Consider the following 24,128-nt stretch of genomic DNA (forward strand, 5'->3'; position numbering starts at 1 on the left):
CGCCCTCGTGGCAAGGGCTGCCAGAGGCCTCAGCCGGCCAGCTCGCTTTCTCCTCCTCTCCCCTCCCTCAACGTCCCTCTCATCATCGCCGTATTTCTGTCGAGAAAGGTTGCAAGCACAGCTTCCTTTACTTCTACGGCTTCGTCACCTCACGTCTCCGCGCGACTACAACGTCTCGAACCCCCGTTGACCGACTGACGCAACGCACCGCTTTTTAAAAGAACACCTCACCGCGACAACCGTCATCATGGCGAACGTTTACTTCCCATATTCCAAGGCGCCTTTGCGCACCATCAAGGAAATTCAGTTTGGTCTCTTCTCCCCGGAGGAGATCAAACGGATGAGCGTGGTTCATGTTGAATACCCGGAGACGATGGTTTGTTCTTCTCGGCGTTCCTTGAAAGCACGAAGCGGCCGCGGGTGGCGCTAACGCGGGAAACACTTCCCAACAGGATGAACAACGGCAACGTCCGCGCACAAAGGGCTTGAACGACCCCCGCCTCGGAACGATCGACCGACAATGGAACTGCGAGACTTGCGAGGAAGGTCAAAAAGAATGCCCCGGGCACTTCGGACACATCGAGCTGGCGACTCCCGTTTATCATATTGGTATGTTGACCGGCAAACATCACAAACCATATTAAAGGCTGCGAATACTAACTCTTCTCTTTTGCGTCTTTCAGGTTTCTTGACTAAAATCAAGAAGCTCCTTGAGACGGTCTGCCACAACTGTGGCAAGATCAAGGCCAATACGGTTAGTCATCCCTTTAGGGATGGCAAATCTACTACGGCGGTTTTGCTAACTTGAGACACCAGTCCGATTCTAAGTTTCTAGAAGCCCTGCGCATGAGGGACCCCAAGAAACGATTCGATGCCATCTGGCGCCTCTCCAAAGATGTGCTGATCTGCGAAGCCGACCCTCCTCCGGATGATGAGGATCCTTTCTCGAAAGAGAACTCCAAGCCTTCGCGGATGCATGGTGGATGTGGTAACGCGCAGCCTACCATTCGCAAGGAGGGTATTACGCTCGTCGGCACTTGGAAGCCCAACAAGATGATGGACGAGATGGATATGCAACAACCCGAGAAGAAGACCATTACCCCTCTAATGGCTTTGAATGTCTTTCGCAGCATCACCCACGAAGATACTCGCATCATGGGCTTGAGCAACGATTATGCTCGTCCTGAGTGGATGATTATAACAGTCCTCCCAGTCCCCCCTCCGCCAGTCCGTCCTAGTGTGGTTGTCGGCGGTAGCACCAGTGGCCAGCGTGGTGAGGATGACTTGACTTACAAGCTTGCTGAAATCGTTCGAGCGAACCAGAATGTTCAACGCTGTGAGCAAGAAGGTGCTCCCGAACACGTGGTGCGCGAATTCGAGTCTCTCTTGCAGTATCACGTCGCCACCTACATGGACAACGATATTGCGGGTCAGCCGAAGGCCATGCAGAAGTCCAACCGTCCAGTCAAGGCTATCCGCAGTCGTCTAAAGGGTAAAGAAGGTCGTCTTAGACAGAATTTGATGGGCAAGCGTGTCGACTTCTCTGCCCGTACCGTCATTACCGGTGATCCGAACCTGTCACTCGAAGAGGTCGGCGTGCCGAAGAGTATTGCAAAGACATTGACTTACCCGGAGGTCGTGACCCCATACAACATCGAGAAACTGCAGCAACTTGTGCAGAACGGTCCGAACGAGCACCCTGGAGCCAGGTATATCGTTAGAGACAATGGCGAACGCATTGATCTTCGCCATGCTCGGAGAGCGGGAGGTCAGCAGTTGTTGTATGGGTGGAAGGTGGAACGCCATCTTATGGATGGTGATGTGATTCTTTTCAACCGTCAGCCTTCTCTGCACAAGGAATCCATGATGGGTCACCGCGTTCGTGTCATGCCGTATTCGACTTTCCGCATGAACTTGTCTGTGACGTCCCCCTACAACGCTGATTTCGATGGTGATGAAATGAACTTGCACGTCCCTCAATCTGAGGAATCGCGGGCCGAGCTCAGCCAGCTCGCACTGGTGCCGATGAATATTGTTTCCCCCCAGCGAAACGGCCCACTTATGGGTATCGTGCAGGATACTCTTTGCGGTATTTATAAGATTTGCCGACGTGATGTCTTCCTGACGAAGGATCAGGTCATGAATCTGATGATGTGGGTGCCAGACTGGGATGGTGTTATTCCTCCCCCAGCTATCTTGAAACCCAGACCCCGGTGGACTGGAAAGCAGATGATTAGTATGGCCCTGCCTCCTGGCCTGAACCTCTTACGTGTGGACAAGGACAGCTCGCCATTGGCGGAGAAATTCTCTCCCTTGGCTGATGGTGGTCTCCTCATCCACGGAGGACAGTTGATGTATGGTATGTTTTCCAAGAAGACTGTCGGAGCAAGCGGTGGCGGTGTCATCCACACCATTTTCAACGAAAACGGGCCTTGGGCTGCTGTGGGTTTCTTTAACGGTGCTCAAAGAATTGTCAACTACTGGTTGCTACACAACGGTTTCAGTATCGGTATTGGTGACACCATTCCTGACGAGTTAACAATCCAGCGCATCGAGAACTGTGTGAAGAACCGCAAGAAGGAGGTTGAGGAAATCACTGCTAGCGCCACCGACAACACGCTCGAGCCTCTACCTGGTATGAACGTCCGTGAGACTTTTGAGAGCAAGGTCTCGCGTGCTCTGAACAATGCTCGTGATGAAGCTGGTAGCGAGACGGAGAAGAGTTTGAAGGATCTGAATAACGCCATCCAGATGGCTCGCTCCGGTTCCAAGGGTTCAACCATTAACATCTCTCAGATGACAGCTGTTGTGGGACAACAGTCCGTCGAGGGCAAGCGTATTCCCTTTGGTTTCAAGTATCGGACTTTGCCACATTTCACGAAGGATGACTATTCTCCCGAGTCTCGTGGTTTCGTCGAAAATTCCTACTTGCGTGGGTTGACCCCGACCGAGTTCTTCTTCCACGCTATGGCTGGTCGTGAGGGTTTGATCGATACTGCCGTCAAGACTGCTGAAACCGGTTACATCCAGCGTAAGCTGGTCAAGGCGCTTGAAGAGGTTATGGTCAAGTACGATGGTACTGTCCGTAACTCCCTGGGTGACATCATCCAGTTCATCTATGGAGAGGATGGTTTGGATGGTGCCCACATTGAGAACCAACGTGTCGATGTTATCAGGTGCTCGGACGACAAGTTCCGCGATCGCTTCCGCGTGGATCTCATGGATCCTGAGCGGAGCCTGGGACCGGAGGTCTTGGAACAAGCCAATGAGATTGCGGGTGATGTTGAAGTCCAGAGACATCTGGATGAAGAATGGGAACAGCTTCTCAAGGATCGTGCATTCTTGCGCACCGTGGCCAAGGAAGACGATGAGATGATGCAACTTCCGATCAACGTGCTACGTATTCTCGAGACGGCTAGATCCACCTTCAAGATCCGTGATGGGGCCATCAGTGACCTGCACCCCGCGGAAGTCATTCCCCAGGTTCGCGCTCTTCTGGATCGCCTGCTGGTTGTGCGTGGTGACGATGTTATCTCGCGCGAGGCTCAAGAGAGTGCGACGATGCTCTTCAAGGCTCAGCTTCGCAGCCGTCTTGCATTCAGACGACTGGTCACTGAGTACTCCCTGAACAAACTTGCGTTCCAGCATGTCATTGGAGCTATCGAGATGAGATTCGCTAAGGCTGGTGCTAATCCTGGCGAGATGGTTGGTGTGCTTGCGGCTCAGTCTATTGGTGAGCCTGCTACGCAGATGACTTTGAACACTTTCCATTTTGCTGGTGTTTCGTCCAAGAACGTCACCCTCGGTGTCCCCCGTCTAAAGGAAATTTTGAACGTTGCTACCAACATTAAGACGCCTTCCATGACGGTCTACCAGGAAGCCGGAAACACGTTCAACAAGGAGAGTGCGAAGCAGCTTCGTAGTGCTGTCGAGCATACCAGCTTGCGATCCGTCACCGAGGCTACCGAGATCTACTATGACCCAGACATTCAAACCACTGTCATCGAAAACGATCGGGATATGGTGGAGTCTTACTTCATCATTCCCGAGGATGTCACGGATGACATGTCCCGTCAGTCGAAGTGGTTGCTTCGTATCATCCTTAGTCGCCCTAAGCTTCTCGATAAGGGGCTTACTGTTCAGGACGTTGCCTCCAAGATCAAGGCCGCTTATCCCAAGGATATCGCTGTTCTGTTTAGTGATAACAACGCAGACGAGCAGGTTATCCGTATCCGTCAGATCCAGGATTATAAGGAAGACGAGGAAGATGACGACATCGAATACGATGTCACGCTCAAGAAACTTGAGCAGCATCTTCTGGACACCCTGACCCTCCGTGGTGTTCCTGGAGTGGAGCGAGCGTTCATTAATGAGAAGAGCAAGGTTCGCGTCCTGGAAGACGGTTCGCTCTTTGCTAGCAAGTCCGACCCGCTCTGTAAAGAATGGGTTCTCGAAACCAGCGGTTCATCACTTGGTGAGGTTCTGGCAATCCCTGGTGTCGACGCCTCTCGCACGTATTCCAACCAGTTCATTGAGGTCTTCGAGGTGTTTGGTATCGAGGCCGCTCGTACTGCTGTGCTTCGTGAGTTGACCCAGGTGCTGGCGTTCGACGGTTCTTATGTCAACCACCGTCACTTGGCGCTGCTGGTTGATGTTATGACTGTTCGTGGTTATCTGACTCCGGTCACCCGTCACGGTATTAACCGCGCTGACAATGGTGCTCTGATGCGTTGTTCGTTCGAAGAGACTGTGGAAATTCTGTTGGAGGCTGCCGCTTTCGGTGAGCTCGATGACTGCCGTGGTGTGTCGGAGAACTTGATCTTGGGACAGATGGCACCTGCTGGTACTGGAGAGTTCGACATCTACCTTGACCAGAACCTTCTCAACACCGTGGTGTCAGACAATGCCCGCCACGGCGTGATGGGAGCCGTTGGTGCCAAGGATGCGATCTTCTCGGATGGCGCTGCTACGCAGTATGATACTGGTTCGCCCATGCAGGCCAGTGCCTACATTGGCTCGCCCGATCCAGAATCGAACTTCTCCCCAATTCGTCAGGCAGGCGCCGAAACCCCGGGCGGTTTCACTGAATACCAGCCCAGTGGCGGCTTTGGAGGTGGTTTCAGCCCGGCGGCCACGAGTCCAGCTGGCTACTCCCCCAGCAGTCCGTTCAGCGCGAACCCGACTTCACCTGGATACTCTCCTACCTCGAGCTACTCGCCTACCTCTCCAGGTATGGCTATGACCAGCCCCCGCTTCATGACATCTCCTGGATTCTCCCCGGCCAGTCCTTCATTCGCCCCGACCTCGCCGGCCTACTCTCCTACGTCGCCGGCGTACGGGCAAGCCTCTCCTACGTCGCCTTCTTATTCGCCGACCTCGCCTGGGTTCTCACCGACGTCCCCGAACTACAGTCCTACGTCTCCCAGCTTCAGTCCAGCGTCGCCGGCGTTCAGCCCTACCTCTCCAAGCTACAGCCCGACCAGTCCTGCCGTTGGTGGTGCCCGACACCTGTCACCTACCTCTCCCACCTCTCCCAAGTACACCCCAACATCGCCTGGATGGTCTCCTACGAGTCCTCAGACATACTCTCCAACGTCTCCCAACTTTGCCGGCTCGCCGACGTCTCCTGGTGGACCTACTTCCCCAGGCTACAGCCCGACGTCGCCGGCTTTCAGCCCTACGTAAGTGCCTCCCCCCTCAGACAGGGTACAACAAGGTACTAATCTGCAATGCAGGTCTCCACGCCAGTAAAGTTCGAGCTTTCGTGACGTGTCTCCTTACGACTTTCGCTGTATCATTGTATTATCACCTCATCCTGACAAGTTGGAAAGGGAGAAAAGAAACGAAAAAAAACATCTTGCATTGTATGTTGCGGAATTGGTTGGTTATATCATGCCGAAATTTGGGCGTTTGCAGCCTGCTTCTCTTTCCCATTCCCATTCTGAATGTATGTTCCTTTTCTTCTTTTTCTACACCAGCCTGCAGGTTTATTACCCTTATTCAATACTAGTTTTCCTACAACCAAGCCAGCCTGCTAAAATTGCGAATGGGTTTTGTGGGTCTGGTTTCATGCTTCCTTTTTTTGTTTCCCTTTTTTGTGTGCATTTGAAATACCAAGCGTTTAGACCAGACTATGCTCATGCATCATGACTTGATCATGAGGAATGAGTGGGTTTACAAAGAAATGTCTCTTTCGCGTGAAATTGCATGGAGGATGTTTCTTTCGTTGCTTTCAATTGCTGCGTGTATTTGCTGCTCTTACTGCGATCAATGGCCCGGCTCTGCCCTGTACACGGACATATGAATGCAGACGGGGGCCATTGATTTGGGAGAGCTTATGACCTAATAAAAAAGACCCAAAAAATGTGAAAAAAAATCCCATTGAGCCGAAGACGAAGATAAACTGAAGTAGAATGTAGTACAGGTAGATGAGATCAGTGGATATGTTGGAGATGTGGTGATAATACTATAAATAGTGGTAGTAAGAGTACAATACTTCGGACCGTCAGTGCTGTCGGGGAAACGCCAGGTGGCCGCTTTTCCTTTCCGCCTTGCCGCGCGCCGGAGATAGCGTTGAGGAGAACCCATCTATCATCATCATCATCACTGGTTGCCGGTTACCCACCAGGAAGTGAGCTCAGAGTCGCCATGCGCCTCTCATTGCTCACCTCTATTAGAACCTCCCTGACAACATGAAGAACCGCCGGTTGTGGCACATTCTGCCACTGGCGCTACGTGAGTACTTCTGCTGCTCTCCAACACCTCCGCGGCGGAGCTGGTCCCGAGCTTGACAATGACGCGATAGCCATAGCCACTGACTGACTCCTGTTGACTTCCATATTTAGTGCTGCTGCTGCAAGCCTTCCTAGTTGAATGTTATGATCAAACCGATGATTTATCCTCCACGATAGATGCTGTACATGAATCCCAGACGCCATTCGTCCAGTCCTCAAGCCGGTCTGAGGACGCTCAACTCCCACTGGGCCAAGGTGAGATTGATCTGTCATCTTATCCTCATCATCACTGTCTACTGCAACCATCACCCGTGTCTGACCACACTGCTTTGGTGTAAGCAGAACGCGTCGAACATGCCCTTCGAATCCTCCGAGACCCCAGACTCTCCGTCGTCGCCACGGACACGAAACCCTCCGGTCTGGTGGGGTACGCCTGGTACTATGCCCAGGAAGCTTTCCGGATCCTCTTCATGAACGCACCGAGGTCATCGTCGGACGGTTACCGCGCTCCCAAGCAAAAAATCCACCCAGATGTCGCTAAAGCCGTGCACGAGCTCACGATCGCCGCGGAGGAGGCGCACAACCCGGATGCAATGTTCCTCCTCGCGGAGATGAACTTCTACGGCAACTTCACGCACTCGCGCGATTTCCAACGGGCCTTCCACTGGTACCAGGCACTGGCGTCTGCCACGGGCAACAGCACCGCCCAGTATATGCTGGGGTTCATGTACGGCACGGGCGTGGGCGGCGCCGTCGAGCGCGACCAGGCCAAGTCGCTAATGTACCATACGTTTGCGGCGGAGGCTGGCAACACCCGGTCGGAGATGACGCTGGCGTATCGCCACCATCAGGGCGTCGGAACCCCGCGCGACTGCGACCAGGCGACCTATTACTACAAGCAGGTGGCCGACAAGGCGATCGCGTATCTCCGGTCCGGCCCGCCGGGCGGCCAGAGTATGATCCGTGAGTCGTACCGGTGGGCGGATGAGGAAGGTGGCGTCTACGGAGAGGGCGCCAGTGTGTCGACGGCGGGGCTGCGAGATTCGGCGCACTCGGGAGCCGACGCGAATTTGGAGGATGTCCTTGAGTATCTGGATCTGATGTCGCGCAAGGGCGAGCTGAAGGCCACGTTCAGTCTGGGCAAGATGTACTACGAGGGCGGGCGGGGCTTGCCGCGCAATTTCCGACGGGCGATGCGGTATTTCAAGCAGGTCACTCGGCGGTATTGGAATCAAGATGGCTCCGTGAACCCAAATCACCCCCAGGGAATCGAGAAGTTGGCGGCGAAGGCGGCGGGTCATGTTGGACTGATGTACCTGCGCGGGGAAGGCGTGGAGCAGAATTTCGCGACGGCGTCCAGCTGGTTCCGGCGGGGGCTGGCCAACGGCGACGCGCTATGCCAGCATGAACTTGGCTTGATGTACCTGCATGGGTATGGCGTGACGCCGGACGCTTTCCGGGCGGCCTCGTACTTCCGGTCGGCGGCGGACCAGGACTTTCCGGCGGCCGAGACAAGACTGGGCGCCCTCTTCTTGGACCAAGGGGACGTGCCGACCGCCACTAAGTACTTTGAACTGGCGGCCCGATGGGGTTCGATGGAGGCGTTCTATTATCTCGCCGAACTGTCCAACAACGGGGTCGGCCGCAAGCGGCACTGCGCGATGGCGGCCTCGTATTACAAGATGGTGGCGGAGCGAGCCGAGGCCATCCATTCTTCGTTCGAGGAGGCCAACACGGCGTATGAGAACGGGGACAAGGAGCGGGCGCTTATCCCCGCGATGATGGCGGCGGAGCAGGGCTACGAGCACGCGCAGTCGAATGTGGCGTTCCTCCTGGATGAGCAGCGCTCGCTGGTCTCGCTGGATTCGATCCTCCCAGGAGCAGCCAAGAAGAGTCGACCGGCTCTACTCCGCAACGCCGCGCTGGCTCTAATCTACTGGACGCGGTCGGCCAAGCAAGCGAACATTGACTCCCTGATCAAGATGGGCGACTACTATCTTAGTGGGACGGGCATCGCGGCGGACGCCGAGAAGGCCTCGACCTGCTACCACACCGCCGCGGAAGCACACTACAGCGCTCAAGCGTACTGGAATTTGGGGTGGATGCACGAGAACGGTGTGGCGGTCGACCAGGACTTCCACATGGCGAAGCGGTACTACGATCTGGCGTTGGAGACCAGCCCGGAGGCTTACTTGCCGGTGAAGCTGAGTTTGTTGAAGTTGCGGATGCGGGGTTATTGGAACTGGCTTACGAATGGGGATGTCAATCCCATCCAAGAAGAAGAGGGTACGTTTTGATCTCACCACTTGACCCGATAGGAAAATCCGCTCGATGTAGTTGACACGAACCTCAAATGCAGCAGCCAAGCCCCACCGCACCTTCAAGGAGTGGATCGCCGCGTTCATTGAAAATGACGAAGAAGAGGAAGCCAATTACCGAGCTCAGTTGTACAAAAGGGGTGAGGACGAGGAGGACGATCTGATGTCGGCGGGGCGTGGGTTGGATGAGCGCCATAACCACGAGGACGGCTACTATGATGATCTGGACCTGGATATCGATGAGAGCGTGCTGGAGGGACTGATCATTGTTGGGTTGGCGGCGACCTTGTTGATACTGGTGTATATGCGACAACAACGGAATCGCCAGAGACAAGATGGTGGGAATCTGGCTGTGGCTGGTGGCGGCAATGGCAATGGCAATGGCAATGGGATCGGAAATGGCAACGGGGTTGGCAATGGCAATGGCTTCGGGGATCGGGGGTTCTTCCCTCGGCCTGGCGATCCAGAGTTCGCGCAATGGGCGGCGGGGGGAGTAGGACATTAGAATAGTTGGTGATGAAGAAATTGTAGTTGTGTTGTTTGTGAGTTTGTCTTCTAGATCTTCGACCGGTTGGAGCATGTGACCCTCTCTGGCTTATCGATAAGCACAGCAGCTTTATCGCTCTGTCTGTTCCTCTCATCCTTGATCTCCTACTGAACTTTATGATTGAGCTTGTCGATGCTCAGACATCGCAATTCTTCTCCTACGCCTCTCTGATGACCTGAGCCTAGAGCCTATAACGGACTACACTTCATTCTAGTCTAATACATAGACGAAGATGAGCAACACAAACAAACGTCGTCGTCTCAACCCCTCACCGTCCTCCACCTTGACCAAGCCATTCAAGTCCCCTCTCCGCAGACCTGCCCCTGCTACAGAAAGTCTACATGGGGCGGCAACCGGTAGTCCGGGACTGAACACTGTAACTTCGGCGAAGAGCATGTTTATCCCCCCCCGTGTGTTTGTGGTTCAATGCATGCGAGCTAACGGCATGGTTCGGCTATAGATGCAGGTACAGCTGCAGGTACAGCTGCAGGTATGTACAGGACACACCGGCTACAGCATCAAGCCACCCATAACCCCACAGAACAGTACTGATTACTCCGATCCCGGGACCTGTTGCAGCTACAGCTATCACAACCCCAACTCCAACCTCGACTTCAACTCCATACCTCCAAAACCAGGCACGTACCCTGCCTGCTCTCGCGAACCCGCCGTGATCAGGAACTGACCCATCAAACTCCCCCAGCTACAACAACAATCCGGGGCCAGCCAAAGCAACAGCACAAACCCCACCCCCGCTAAATCGCCAACTCGACCACTCCCACGCCCACGCACCCTTACCAACCCCCGCGCCCCCAGAACACCCCAGAAACCCACCTCCCTCCCCGTCCCCTCCTCCCCCACAACAACCGAGCTCTCCTCACTAACAACCCAGAAAGCCACCCTCCTCGCGCACCTCCACGCCCTGAAAGCCGAGTACGACACACTCCAACAGGCCCGCCGCATCGAAACCCAAAACAAAACCGTTGAGCTGGAGCGGTTGATCCAGAAGTGGAAGGGGGTCAGCCAGCGCGCCGCAGAGGAGGTGTTTCTGGGGGCTAGGGAGCGGGTGAATCGGATGGGGGGGTTGCAGGCCTTGAAGTCTGGGAATGGGTCCGGGGCGGGGTCGGGGTCTTGGGGATGGGATTGTGAGAATCCTTCTACTTCCCCTTCTACTGGGTTGCAGGGGCGAAGGCAGAGCTGGGAAGGGGATTATGAGGACGCGATTGGGGGTGAAGAGGATAGGGCTCGGAAGGAGGGGCAAAATCACGATGACGATGAAGAGCAGGTTCGTTTACGCTTTTCTTTCATTGGTTTTTTTTTCTTCATGATGTTGAATTGGGGGGAGTTGGTTGGCGGGGCTGGGATTATGCTGATGCTGACGCTGACGATGGCAGGAGCTTACGATGGGAGTCATGCTGAAGATGATGAAGATTGATTTCGGGATTATTGGGTATGATGTTGAGAGGGAGGGGTGGGTTACTTAGGTTGAAGTGGTGTACTCGAGGAGGTGTGATTTGATCTCCAGGCTGGAAGTATGCTCAAGATTTGGGGTACTTTCAGATTATGGTATCATGGAGATAATCTGGTGTAAGTTATAGGTTCGTTGACTGGGCTGTAGGACTCCTCCAGGCAGTTTTCTGATCTCAAGCAGGTTCATGATCGATGCAATTTATCCTCGTTCTCTGATCGAGTTACATGAGAGCACTTCTCAACCATCAGAAAGCTGCACTGTATATGCTAACCACCAGTACGTATATCTTACCCTGTTAATCGGGGATCAGCTACTCCTTCTTAATATACTGCTCGAAGATCTTCCCAATCTGCTTGGCACTCTCCTTCGGGAGGCGCTTCTGCCCGTTCTCATAATCCACATAAGTTACGCCGAATCGAGTCTCGTACCCCTCGGCCCACTCGAAGTTACTGCGCATCCAAAAGTTAGCAAGCCCAGACCAAATCTACCAGACCAGACAAATAAAACTTACTCCATCAAACTCCACGCCATGTACGCGCGCACATTCACCCCATCGAGCGTATACGCATCCGCCATGGCGGCGATATAATCCCGGAAATACTGCACGCGGAACTCATCCTGCAGCAACTGCTCGACGGGCAGATCGTTCTCTCCCTTCAGACTCGTGCCATTCTCCGTCACATAGATCTTCGGCTGCCCGTACCGGTCACTCAGCCACTTCAGCAGCTTCCGGAACCCGATGGCACACGGACGCAGCCACGCCGACTGGGTCTCGGGGCCGATCCACTCGCCCGCCTTGTTCTGCAGCAGGATCTCCAGGTTGCCGGCGGTGTCGGTGGGGTCGGGCTCGCCGGTCTTCGCCTTGATGTAGTTGGCGCAATAGTGGTTCATGCCGTAGAAGTCGTTGCTGCCGAGCACGAGGGCGCGGTCCTCGGCGGACCAGGCGGGGAGCCGGTCGCCCAGTTGCTGCACCATGCTGTCCGGGTACTTGCCGTGGTAGATGGGGTCGGCGAACCAGGAGATGGCGAATTCGATCTTGCGGGTGCACGCCTCGACGTCGGCCGGGTTGGCCGGGTCCCAGGGTTCGGCCCAGTCGCCTGTCGCAAGTCCACTGCATCAGCCTCACTTCGCCTCGCCTCGCCTCACCCCCCTACAAACAGTTTAGGGAACAAACCGTTCAGCGTAATCCCGATCTCCCCGCCATCCCTCTCCTTGAACTCCTCCCGATACACCTTCACCGCCGCCCCATGCGCCACCAACAGGTTATGCCCGACGATCCACGGCTCCCGTGACCCATCCCCGACACTACTCTTGGAGCGGTCACTCGTGTGGCCCGGCGCAAACTGCCCGACGTTGTACCCGAGCACCGCACTGCACCACGGCTCGTTGAAGGTGATCCAGTGCTTGACGCGGCCGCCGAACGCCGCGAACAGCACCCGCGCGTAGTGCGTGAAGTCCGCCACGAATTCCTCCTTGTTCAGCAGCCCACCGTACCGCTTGTCCAGCTCGTCCGGCAGGTCCCAGTGGTACAGGGTCACCAGCGGGACGATCCCGGCGGCGTGCAGCCGGTCGATGAAGGCGCTGTAGTGGTCGAGGCCCTTTTGGTTGATGGGGTCGTTGCGGCCGCCTAGGGGGATGATTCGGGACCTTTTTTTCGGAGGAAGTTGTCAATTGTGTGATAATGATTTAGAGCATGCTCTTGGAATAACAGGGGCTTTTTTTTTGTGGAGTGAATAATTGGGAGGATGTTGCTGGGCTAGCGATGGTAAAGGTGTTGTGAAGCAGGGAGGAGGGCTGGCTTACCATGAAATCGAAAACCGATACGCCTTGGCCCCGCATTGCTTCAACAATGCAATATCCTCGTCGACCCGGTGGTACGAGTCACACGCCACGTCGCCGTTCGACCCGTCGGCGATTTTGCCGGGGATCTTGCAGAAGGTGTCCCAGATCGACGGGCCGCGGCCGTCCTCGGTGACGGCGCCCTCGATTTGGTAGCTGAACTCGACGATTAGTTAGTTGTATTCCATTTCGTGAGGCTTGTCGGTAGAGAAGCAGACGTACCTGGCTGTGGCGAAGCCCCAAAGGAAATCTTGAGGGAGGGTGGAGGCACCTGCTGAACCCATGGTAGTTTTGTTTCGTTGGTGTACAAGTAAGTATAAAGAGGGGAGGTGAAAAAGTGGGATGCGTTGCTTGGAATGTAAAAGCTCCCCGCGCAGTTCGTGGGGCATATTTATAGATGTATCAACCCATGATGAGAGGGGTCAAGGTGACCGGAAGCGCGGGCAGGATTCAGCAGTGATCCAACCAGAGCATTGTGTCTATATGATGCCGAGACAAAAGACAGAAGCGAAGGTTGGAAGAATGGAACAAACATCGCTTTGTGTCTCTCCCACGCGGGGTCGAATTCCGGCTAAACGGACCGATCCCCGAATTGTATCGGGTTAAGCGCCCCCATTCGTATTGTATGGATGGTTCCGAAACATCCAGAATAAGCATGCATAGCTCTTTTTGAATACTAAGTAACAGTAACAAAATCACTTCAGTCTTTGGAAACTCCTAGTAAGATGCTCCTTCCATCCCAATCTCATCACAAGCGCCGTGCCAAGTAGCTGAAAGAGTAATAGAATAATAGGTCACAAGAAGTAAATCGTGATAAAGGAAAACAACTTCCAGATCATAACGCCTTGTCGAACTGCGACCAAACTGAATGCTAGATAATCTCCATTGTGTCCATGTCTTCACCTTCGAAATCATCCACATTTTCAGTGGCAACCCCACCACCCAGCAGCTGTGATGGCTTCAGGTCCTTACCGTGTAGCCCCTCGCCCAACGACCCAACCAGCTCCAACTCCGGCCCCGCGATAATGCGACCCTCCATATCAACCACTTCGCAGAGATCGATGATGCTCTGACGACTGAGAGACTTGAAGCCGTCAGTACGTACAACGCGACCCCAGTGGCTGAGACAGAACTGAGCCGCACGCCGCATCAGCCATGACTCGTTCGTTCGACCCGCCCGCTCCCAAATGATCGCTGCGTTTTCCACATCAAGCTCTCGGCTCAGGCGGTTGACACAGAGCAGACGCAGCTTGGGCATGTCGTACAGGTTAGCCATCACCAGCATCCCGGCTACGTCAATGATGTCGGAACAATACTCCGGGTGCCCCGCAATGCTATCGGTATACAGATAGTAAATGAAGGCACGAACAACCGAGTAGGGCTCAGGGATGTGCATCCGCTTCGAGTGGTACTCGGCCATTTGGGCGGAGTAGAGTCTCTTGAAGTGCGGCCACCGCAGCTGCAAAATGATCCGGTGCACGTGAATGGGTGAAGAGGTGGCCGCGTTGGGAGAGAGAAACGCAGGTTCAGTCTGTGGATCAGAGTTGTCTTCCGAAGAATCATCCATTTCAAGGTGATCGGTGGGGTTAGCAGTAATGACAAAATCAGCGCCACTACCGGACTCGGGCGGTTGATCGAACACTGCGGCGAGATCATGCCCTATACCAGATAGGGGCATGGATCCGGTCTGGTCATCCATGTGCATTTTGCTTGGGTTAGGTGAAAAGGCAGACATTTCGTTGCCCAGCAAACCATATCTTTCTAGGTCAATGCAAAGCACTTCGCTCATGTGGTTCTCATCGCTAGTGCCTGGGTTAGCTCCGGCGTCGAGGCTACAGCCAAGCAGCCAAGCTTTGGTACCGCTGGCATTGACGGTGCAGTAGTGCCATCTATACCCAGGCTTGAAGATTTCCTGGCCATCAGCAAGTCGCTGCCAGCGCAGCGAGTCAAGTTCCAACGAGGATAGGTTGCATTCATACGTGCGGACGGTCTCGGAGGGCGTGATGAGGTCAAGGAGAACCCCTGATGCGTACGACTGAAAATGAGTTCCAGAGAAAAGGGCGGGAACATGAGGACCAGACTGGAAACGCAGACACGAAACGGCTCCTGGAGCATTCGGTTTTCGTCGAGTCGAGGTCCTGGACTGGGTCCGGATCTGCACGCTGCCGGAGTTTGCCGCATAGTTGCTGGACCGGCCGGCAAGCTGTTGCGGGGGGCTACTAAACATAGTGTCTGGACTATAAGTCATCCTGTTGGCGGTCGTTGGGGATTCCACGGTACCTTGCGAAGTCGCCATTCCAAGAGATTGCATGTCTTTCAGGTCCAGCCACCAGATATCCGTTGTCCGTTCCATGTTGGGGTCCAGGCCTCCAAAGATCCAGAGACGGCCGCCCCAGACCCAGGCAATATGGTCGAAGCGGGCGGTGAACGCCCAAGTACGAGACCAGGTCCAAGTTTTCAGATCCAGGTAGCAGAGCTCATCGAGAATGACGTTGTTTTCGCCCGTCACGCCCCCAATGATGAATAGCTTCTCGTCATAAATCACCGCAGCATGGCGAGCCCTTCCTCGCGGGATTGGTCCACGGATTTCCGGCTGGGTCCAGTTCGAGGTGGAGATGTCGAGAATGACAACATCAGAAAGGTACTCGCGGTGCTCGTTTTCTCCACCGAAAACAATCAACTTGTCGCCTTGGTACAGAGTAGCCGTATGACCTGTGCGTGATGAAAGAACATAAGTATGTACAGCCGTTTTGGTGAAACATCCAACGGAGTGCGGGGGGGGAGCTAACCCATGCGAACACCGGGAATATCCCCATAGTTATCAACCAATTCCCAGCGAAGTGTACTCAGATTCAAGCGGAGGACATGGTTATATACTGTCTCAGCCAGACTTGGTGATTAGCATAGAGACACAAATTATCCGACATGGAATGGGAAAATGACAACCTTCATCGGTGTACTGGTCGAAGCCACCGAAAGCGTAGATCTGGTCATTATTGCAATACGTCACCGACGCATTGACCAGGCACGCCGGCACATGGCCCTGTGCCTTGCGGATGCTCGGGCGGTAGTCCGCACTCCCGCGACGATCACCACTACCACTCGGACTCGGTGGCATAAGGAAAGTATTCTGTGATCTTTGAGAAGTACTTGTACTTGTAGGTGGAAGGGAAGCCATCTGGCTGGCAACTTGGGCCCAAGGCAGTGGGTCGGAGGAGGACGAAGAAGCGTTACTATTCCGAGCGATAGTGGAGGACGGTTGCCGCGCCATCGGGGAACCGATAAGGATAGGAGACCTCGGTCTGATAAGGACGGTGAAGAGACAGCACTACCGATCAGCAGCGATGAGATCTTGACTCCTAGGTTAAGACCAACTCGACACGGTTGGATCAGAATCTCATGGTTGATCAGTCCGAGAGATAAGGACTGTTGAAATACTTTCCCAAAGATGAAGACGGAAAGTTCCGAAGAAAGTCTGGAGACGGAAAAAGTTGACGCTGACCGCCAAGACCGGTCGATGCCTGATTGGGATCAGCCGCATGTCAGGTGTTCGCCACCCCGCTTTGGGACTAGCACAGTCGTACCTCCAGTAACCAGCGGTTGCCATGGGAAAGCAGAACTATACGCTTTATTTATTCCTCTCCCCTGGATCTTCTTCAAATCTCGAATCTTCCTCCCTCCTCTTCCCTCTCCATCTTCCTGTTTTGCTTGTCTATCTGCTATCTGATATATATTCTGCTGCATTTTATACTGCATTTCACTTTCGACCTCTTCAACCTGTCAGTCCAAGCCAATAAGTAGTCGACTGCAATTGGCGTCACTACCGGAGCTTGAAGACCTGGTCTCTCGTTGCATTGTTCGCACAATAACTGTATACCAACATGGCTACTCCGACTGTATCTACTCCTGTGAAGACTCACCATGGGATCTTCTCCACAAAAACTGCCGGTGGTCGTATGCCCCTGACGCCGTCTCCGCGCAGACGCGATAGTGTGGCCTCGAACCACTCCTCCCCTTTCACTCCCCAATGCGGAGCTGGAGAGACGGGCAAAGAGTTTGGCAAGTCTGTCTACAGCGGCAATCTCTCCTCATACTTTGCCAAGTCAGTCTCCAAGCCGACACGCAAGTACCACGAATCTCCCAAATCCAACCTCTCCACCTCCCGCAGCTACCGGGAGTCTCCCAAGTCCAACATCGCCCGCGCTCGTCCTCGCAAGTCCCCTAAACACCTTGAGTTAGGAGTTTCTGAGTGGGCTTTGACGGGTACTGGACCCTCTTCATCACAGACCCCGTCCAAGGAGCGACTACGCAAAGAAGTTACCCGCAAGGAAGTTACCCGCAAGGAAGTTCCTCGGGAGAAGGTTGCCCGCAAAGAAGAGATCCGGACGACCCGGACGACGAGGTCGGGAAAGACCACTGTTCGTATTGCGCACAACGCTGGCGATCGATTCATTCCCAACCGCACGGCTAGCGAAGGACTTGTGACTGCTGGAACAGCCAAGCCCGAGGAGAGCCAGCGCCCAAAGAGTACAAGCAGCGAGGGATCATCCGTTCTGGCGAACGCAGCAAGCGCTTTTGATATCGGTGGTCGCGGAAGCGAAGAAGATCTTACCGCAGCTCTTGAGAGCCTTGGAATCGACGACAGCGAGTCTACTACCTCCTACACCAAGCCCGCGCCTGATGCTGTTGCCTACGAATCGTCACTTGCCGATGCTTGCGGAGTGAACTTGAACACCCGTATTCTGGCTTTTAAGCCTCCGCCTCCTGAATCCTCCAAGCCTATTGATCTGCGCGCTCAGTACAATCGTCCTCTTAAGTCTGCCAAGTCTCAATCCGCCCAATTCCGCAGAAGAGTTCAGACGGCCCCTGAGCGTGTCCTTGACGCTCCTGGTCTGCTTGATGATTACTACCTTAACCTTCTGGACTGGAGCTCTGGCAACCAGGTCGCCATTGGCCTTGAGCGTAATGTCTACGTTTGGTCCGCCGACTCCGGAACAGTCAGCTGTTTGTTGGAGGCACCTTCTGACACTTATGTGAGCAGTGTCAAGTGGAGCGGGGATGGAGCGTACGTTGGCGTGGGCCTGGGTACTGGCGAGGTCCAGATCTGGGATGTCGAAGAAGGAACCAAGCTTCGCAGCATGTTCGGCCACGACTCCCGCGTCGGCGTTATGGGATGGTCCAAGCACACGCTTTCCACCGGTGCCCGCAGTGGTTTGGTTTTCAACCACGATGTCCGCATTGCCCAGCACAAGGTTGCCGAGCTGGTCTCGCACACCTCCGAGGTCTGTGGCTTAGAGTGGAGACCCGACGGTGCTCAGCTCGCGACGGGAGGCAACGATAACTTGGTCAACATCTGGGATGCTCGCTCCCTCAGTGCTCCCAAGTTTACTAAGACCAACCACCGCGCCGCTGTCAAGGCTCTCAGTTGGTGCCCCTGGCAGTTGAACTTGCTCGCCACCGGTGGTGGCTCGTACGACCGCCACATCCACTTCTGGAACACCACCACCGGTGCACGCACCAATAGCATTGACACTGGCTCCCAGGTCACCAGCTTACGGTGGAGCAACCACTACCGCGAGATTGTCAGCTCAAGCGGTTTTCCCGATAACTCCCTCAGCATCTGGAGCTACCCGACTCTGGTTCGGAATGTGGAGATTCCTGCCCACGAGACTCGTGTGCTGCACAGTTGCTTGAGCCCCGACGGTCAACTCCTCGCCACCGCAGCCGCCGATGAGAGCTTGAAATTCTGGAAAATCTTCGAGCGCAAGCCGGGAACCAGCGCCGCGGCTTCCCGCGAAGGTGGTGTTGGCAGCAAGGCGCAGATGACCAAGTCCATGACCATCCGGTAGATCCGGTTTGAAGAGTTGTGATGACACTCGCTTTCTCACTATTTCTTTTCGGGCTTACTATATGTTCAACATGATGCGTTCTATATCGTAGACCGGCGTTTGTCTCGATACCACTTGCGTTTCTTGAAGGGGTATTCTTCTTTTTGTGTACAGCGGATATTCAATGGTGTGATGGAGTTCGGATGGTGACTGGGAGGACAAGGCGCTGTGATTTAGGATGTTTGTCTTGTCTTCAGTGCTTCGGATCTTGTATAGAAATTGGTGACCAATAACAACCCTTTTTAATCATGGTTCTACTGCTTCGTTGTTTGGATATCGTTCAATCAAGGTCTCCATCATCAGAGTGAAACTTAGGGGAGGAGTGCTATCTTCGCCAGCCCGTCCAGTCCCTCCTTCAATAATCTGGCAGGATCTCCTTTGAGGTCTGGGCATCTTTCCTTCACCCCCAGACTAGTTGATCTGTGAAGGAGAAGGCTAAGGTAGGTGGGTCTACTACCTTAGGTATAAGTGGACTGGGAGGGCTCACGGCCCGTTCAAGAAAGAATGACGAGTGCTTATTAGCTGAGACTTTTCCTTGATCCAGTGGTTCGGTTGGCTCCTACCCGCATGACTTGAGCTAAAGGTTCAGGTTCAGTGCAGGAGGACAGAAGGAAGGGGGAAAAGAAAGGTTGCTTTTAGTAAACAAGTCACTTCACAGAGTGCTTGAAAAGATGGAGGTACTAGGTAGGGGCTCTGCCGGGACAGGCCTTTGTATTAGTATTTCGATTGTGCATGTATATTCTACTGACCTCTTTGTCTATGGAAATTCAATACCTCTGGTACTGGAATTACTGCTGCCGGTGTCGTATTAACTCCCCAGCAGAAAGCGGAAGCCGCGTTGATAACTTACCTAGATGATTACGTAGATGAGAAGCTGCTCCAATGTACCTAAGGTACCTCTTACTGGATAAATTTCTAGAGTACTCCGAGGTCCGTATCCATTACTACCAACGTACGTAGTTACCCCCATGAGTCAGCGTCCGCAGCATGTGACGCTTTCCCCCGCGGGATATAAAAAGGCATCCAACTTCTCCCTTCCGCCACCTTTCTTTCCTGATCCTCAGCCCTGTTCTTTACCTTCTTGGACTGTGATGATATATACTGCGATACACAGAGACTGTACCAATCGAGTTGCAAAACTCTGAAAGGAACGTCCTGCCAGTAGTCTGAGTCCCGAGTCTTTTCAAGTTGGGTAGTTGTATACAGTCAATCCACAGTCAATCCTGTGTTCTGTGCTTTGTACCGTACTTATACGCTTGGAGAAGAACCTCCACACTCTTTATCTAGCAAGAAACAGAAGCATCAACACCATAAATCATGATTCACCTCCGGTAGCTGCGATGCTCGGAACATCCTGTAAGCGGGTGGACTTTTGCTAATCCGTGGCAGTTCCTCTCTGCCGCAGAACGGGGCTTTGTTTGCAACTTCAGGTCCTGAGTGTATTTTGTTGTCGCGATCTGGCACAGCTCATTCACACTAGCCGGCGATCAACTCCATCTCAAGCAGACCAACTCCATCTCAAGCAAGGCTCCTCGTCCTCACTGAAGAAGTTGGTTAACACAAGAGTATATTTTTACGAGCAAGCACCGCACCTCTTCAGGAGACCACACGCGAGTAAGTATTTCTTCATTTCATGGTAGTGCAACAGTTCTGGAATCTCAATACACCAGTGTAAACACAGCAGGGATGCCTGGATTTTCCGCGCTTGGATTCCATCTTTCTACAGAACATACTCCATTAGTCCCCCTACTCGAGTCATCCTTACATCATGCTAACATCGAGAGAACAGAAAGACGTAGTTGATCAATGGCACCGAGGGTCGTTGTGCTTCGGACTGAATGCGTAACTCGGTTCGCTCTTATACAGAGACTCTGGCGAAGATACGAGGATCGCCTGCCGATGAAAGAAAGAGAACTGGTCAGCCAGAGCTCAGAAAGGTTCCAAAAATTGCTATGCTTCTCCCACTCCGAAGAGTGGGGTCCACGATACCCTTGGGCACGGGCTAAAGCAAGCCCCCTCAGAGTGAGAACTCCGGTCATCGAGTTCAACCAGCCGAAGCCGATGATCTCTCGCCCTGTTCTTTAATTTCTTCATCGGGGGAATCAGGCTGTGAACTTGAACTTACCGATCACTCGACCACCATGAGATCATAATCCTGACAGTGGGTCCTAATCGACTGGTGCCCAGAAGAAAAGATATGCAGCAGAAATCGAGAAAGTCTCGCAACTGTACGCAAAACTGGCCAGAATGATGAGGGTAGGCAACAGGAGAGAGCAAGAGAAGGACCAGGGGGAGAGTATATATGCTATTATTGTTCTGGACATATACTTCTTTCCTTGAACACAGATAGTATTACTCGAAGGCGGAAGGTGCCTTGAATGGGTTCAGAAAGAAGAAGCTACTTTATAGTCACTTTGAGAAGGAAGTAATCAAGAGCACTTGCTTCGTCAGTGCTCAAAATCTATCGTTTTGAGTAATAAAAACGTTCATCAGGATGTACGGCAAGTACATCCTACAAGTTTCTATAGATGGGTCGATTGCGAGGAGGGCCTCTTAATCATATTTTCTCTAAAATCAATCAATGTCCTAAGTCCGCCTAAAAGTTCTGACGAGTAGGATAGCTATCTTCATAAGAGACGATACGGAGCGCGGCAAAGCCACGCATTCGAGTTTCCATGACCACGCACGGCCATGGAAATTCTATCGTCGCCAAAATGGGTTATGCTGTACTTGCCATTCCAGGAGAGGGCAGCCTCGGCTCTCAGCATTTAAGAATCCAGCTATGAAAGCCCTCTTCCAGCAAGTCTGCTCGCTCGCCCAGATCATGGATCCATGGTGGCCTGCCCAGTGGCACCGTCAGTCCCTCGTAGGGCTCAGCACATACATGCTTCGCAATGACCTCTAGGACCTGGCATTCGGCATGGATGGCGGGAGTTTTTATTAAAATGCTCGAAAAGGAAAAACAAAGCCCAAGAAAACCCAAATCAAGACTATCGAGGCCTGTAATAATCCTTCACTGGTGGGTTATGTTATCACACCGAAGCCTTTCTCTGGGGGAGGGGATGTCTACTGCGCGTCACCACTTTCAGGGTGCAGTGAAAAATGAGATAGGAATGATGATGATGATATAGAAATGATATAGCGAATGACTCACACTGGCCTGCAGTGGCAGATCATTCACCACACCACGCGACGGAGATACATAGTGGTTTGATAGCCTTGGTTGCGAGAGGCTGCGATTAGTTGCGAAACTTTTACTACCAGTTATGTATAAGTAGATGACTAGACAACTAATATTTGTTAGTCACATAGTCCTGAATAGTTATGCAAAGCTTAAATTTAGATATATAACTATAGTGAAGTAAATAACTGTTCTATCTTTATTTTTACTAGTCTTTCTAATGGTCTTGATATACTTTAGAGCTTATATTCTAACAATCTAATACTGTTAAAAGCTCCTCTTTTTATACTCTCTATCAGTTTCAACAAGTAAATCACCATATCTTATTTCTTCAAAACCTTACTTCTCCATTCCATCTCTCCTTCAACACCTTACTTCTTCATTCTCATTTACCTCAGCGTTGAATTATCACTTCCAGTCGATATATCCAAATGCTTCACAATCATGGCGTCCAGTTCAAAGTCTCCGTCTAGCAAATCTGCTGACGCCGAAAACCAGCCACTGAACACTTTTCAGCAGGATAAATCTGGAGGTACGGGCGCTCGCAGAATCCTGCGGGCAACCCCGTAACTATCATTGTGTCGATCCGATACGACTCGGTCAGAGACTTCCATACTGATCGAAACCGAATCTGGGCCATGCCCGCCACGAGGAGCAAAAAATCTCTATTCTGTTTCTCAAAGATGAGCTGAAACTGTACTGCGAAGTTCCAGAGGTTTCAATAGAGGTCTGCAGTGCCTCTACTTTACCAGGTGTCAGCATAGGCATCCACAACAGTTCTGCGGGGTCTTCAACTCTTGGAGAAGCCATCCAGTTGCGGGATTATCGGGATTCAGAGTGGAGGACATTGTATCTCACGTGTTTCCATTGCGTCTTTCCACCCCCTCAGCATAGGGAGTCGCTCATACAGATCCATGGGGCCAAACAGGGTTAGTTCTAGGTATCCCTCTATTTTGAAGTCAAAGATATACTAATAATCCTTGGAATACAATAAGGTCTCGACCGCTGGGAAGATAAGCCGGCCAATTTTCACGACCCGCAAATTCGCGAAGTCCTCCGAGTCGACCATCCAAGCCGCCGTGATCTTGAGGCTGCTATTGCCACAGACAAATCCACCATCCAGCAGCGAAAGACTCCTGCTTACCAGAGAATGGAATCCCGCATCAAGGCCGAGGAAGCAGGGGAGGATGTTTTCGTGGAGCCGAGAGAGAGACAACGCTACGAAAAGATACTCAAGCCGATCGAGATGTTTCAGGAACGACTCGACAAGTCTGAGTCATTCTGGCACAAGAAGCTCTATTATCTCGGGAGGGTGATCGCAGGTAGTGGCCTGCATCGCACAAAGGAACGCTTCATCGACGGGGGCAGAACAGGCGTGGAAACGATGGACTGGGCCTTGATATCCGCTTTGAAAACAAGAGAGGGCCTCAACAAGGTATTGATCTACACACCCCTACACCGTCTTCAGTGATTTGTTGAGAACTATGCTGATCCGCCTGACGTTGTACAGCCATTTCCGTATACCGAAAGAGCCAAGCTCCTAAACATCACTTACTACCAAGCCAGCGACGTACAACCTGAATTGGATATGGAACTACACAAATCAGGTCGCTCCACCCAGTGTACTCAAGGTCGCTATAACGGCGCTATTTCCGCTGCAATCGCCCGTACCGAAGACAGCAATATTTGTTGGGTAAGCATGACGACCTACGAGCATGCAGTGGCAAGGACTGGCAATAAACCCTTCGCGAAGCCGGGAGACTCTGGGTCGTGGATATTCACACCCCAGGGAGAAGTCGTGGGGATGATGTTATATGGAGCATGCGAGCGCTTGAATATTGTGTACTTCATGCACATCGATGACATCCTGCAAGATATTAAAGATGTCACTCACGCTTTCGACGTAAGAATCGCGGAATAGGCGGAATGTCAGCGTTCGTGGGTTACCTCGCCGTCTCTTGCTTTAAGCACCACAGTCAAAGCGTCGGTGCTCTACATCAGCAGCTTGATTTCGATTTATTGATGCCTTTTTTCAACTTTGTCAACGGAATTCCTTTTCATCGCTCTTCAGGGCCGATTAGTTCGCTAGCTATTGAATTCAGATTGCTATCTAGCCCTTGCATTTCTCTCGTCTTACGATGTAGTAGGTA

At 52.9% G+C, this 24,128-nt stretch overlaps 6 protein-coding genes across 6 annotated transcripts; 4 read left to right on the forward strand and 2 right to left on the reverse strand.

The window, feature by feature from the left end:
• Positions 1-247: 247 nt before the first annotated feature.
• Positions 248-5,751, forward strand: ASPACDRAFT_48945 (DNA-directed RNA polymerase II core subunit RPO21; the record flags this gene model as incomplete). The annotated part of the gene is made up of 5 exons (XM_020202188.1): positions 248-376; positions 453-609; positions 684-754; positions 817-5,681; positions 5,736-5,751. The coding sequence occupies 5 exons, from the start codon at positions 248-250 to the stop codon at positions 5,749-5,751; spliced, it is 5,238 nt and encodes a 1,745-aa protein (XP_020060767.1).
• A 690-nt stretch (positions 5,752-6,441) lies between these two features.
• On the forward strand, positions 6,442-9,729 carry ASPACDRAFT_1884130 (ubiquitin ligase complex subunit HRD3). The gene is made up of 4 exons (XM_020198363.1): positions 6,442-6,735; positions 6,846-6,989; positions 7,077-9,020; positions 9,094-9,729. Exons 1-4 carry the CDS (start codon positions 6,693-6,695, stop codon positions 9,555-9,557), a joined length of 2,595 nt encoding a protein of 864 aa, XP_020060768.1. The 5' UTR covers positions 6,442-6,692; the 3' UTR covers positions 9,558-9,729.
• Positions 9,730-11,380: 1,651 nt separating this feature from the next.
• On the reverse strand, positions 11,381-13,193 carry ASPACDRAFT_20898 (uncharacterized protein; the record flags this gene model as incomplete). The annotated part of the gene is made up of 5 exons (XM_020198981.1): positions 11,381-11,519; positions 11,582-12,167; positions 12,245-12,717; positions 12,874-13,065; positions 13,132-13,193. The coding sequence occupies 5 exons, from the start codon at positions 13,191-13,193 to the stop codon at positions 11,381-11,383; spliced, it is 1,452 nt and encodes a 483-aa protein (XP_020060769.1).
• Positions 13,194-13,516: 323 nt separating this feature from the next.
• ASPACDRAFT_108966 (Kelch motif domain protein) lies at positions 13,517-16,357 on the reverse strand. Its single transcript, XM_020195340.1, has 3 exons — positions 15,856-16,357; positions 15,699-15,785; positions 13,517-15,621 (listed from the first exon to the last, which is right to left on the reverse strand). Exons 1-3 carry the CDS (start codon positions 16,178-16,180, stop codon positions 13,781-13,783), a joined length of 2,253 nt encoding a protein of 750 aa, XP_020060770.1. The 5' UTR covers positions 16,181-16,357; the 3' UTR covers positions 13,517-13,780.
• A 177-nt stretch (positions 16,358-16,534) lies between these two features.
• On the forward strand, positions 16,535-19,164 carry ASPACDRAFT_108968 (WD40 repeat domain-containing protein). Its single transcript, XM_020195341.1, has one exon. The coding sequence runs from the start codon at positions 16,791-16,793 to the stop codon at positions 18,756-18,758; it is 1,968 nt and encodes a 655-aa protein (XP_020060771.1). The 5' UTR covers positions 16,535-16,790; the 3' UTR covers positions 18,759-19,164.
• Positions 19,165-22,422: 3,258 nt separating this feature from the next.
• On the forward strand, positions 22,423-23,899 carry ASPACDRAFT_55914 (uncharacterized protein; the record flags this gene model as incomplete). Its single annotated transcript, XM_020203072.1, has 4 exons — positions 22,423-22,510; positions 22,686-22,907; positions 22,974-23,413; positions 23,489-23,899. 4 exons carry the CDS (start codon positions 22,423-22,425, stop codon positions 23,897-23,899), a joined length of 1,161 nt encoding a protein of 386 aa, XP_020060772.1.
• Between the last annotated feature and the right edge of the window lie 229 nt (positions 23,900-24,128).

Source organism: Aspergillus aculeatus, assembly GCF_001890905.1.
Source record: "Aspergillus aculeatus ATCC 16872 unplaced genomic scaffold ASPACscaffold_1, whole genome shotgun sequence".
NCBI classification, from domain to species: domain Eukaryota; kingdom Fungi; phylum Ascomycota; class Eurotiomycetes; order Eurotiales; family Aspergillaceae; genus Aspergillus; species Aspergillus aculeatus.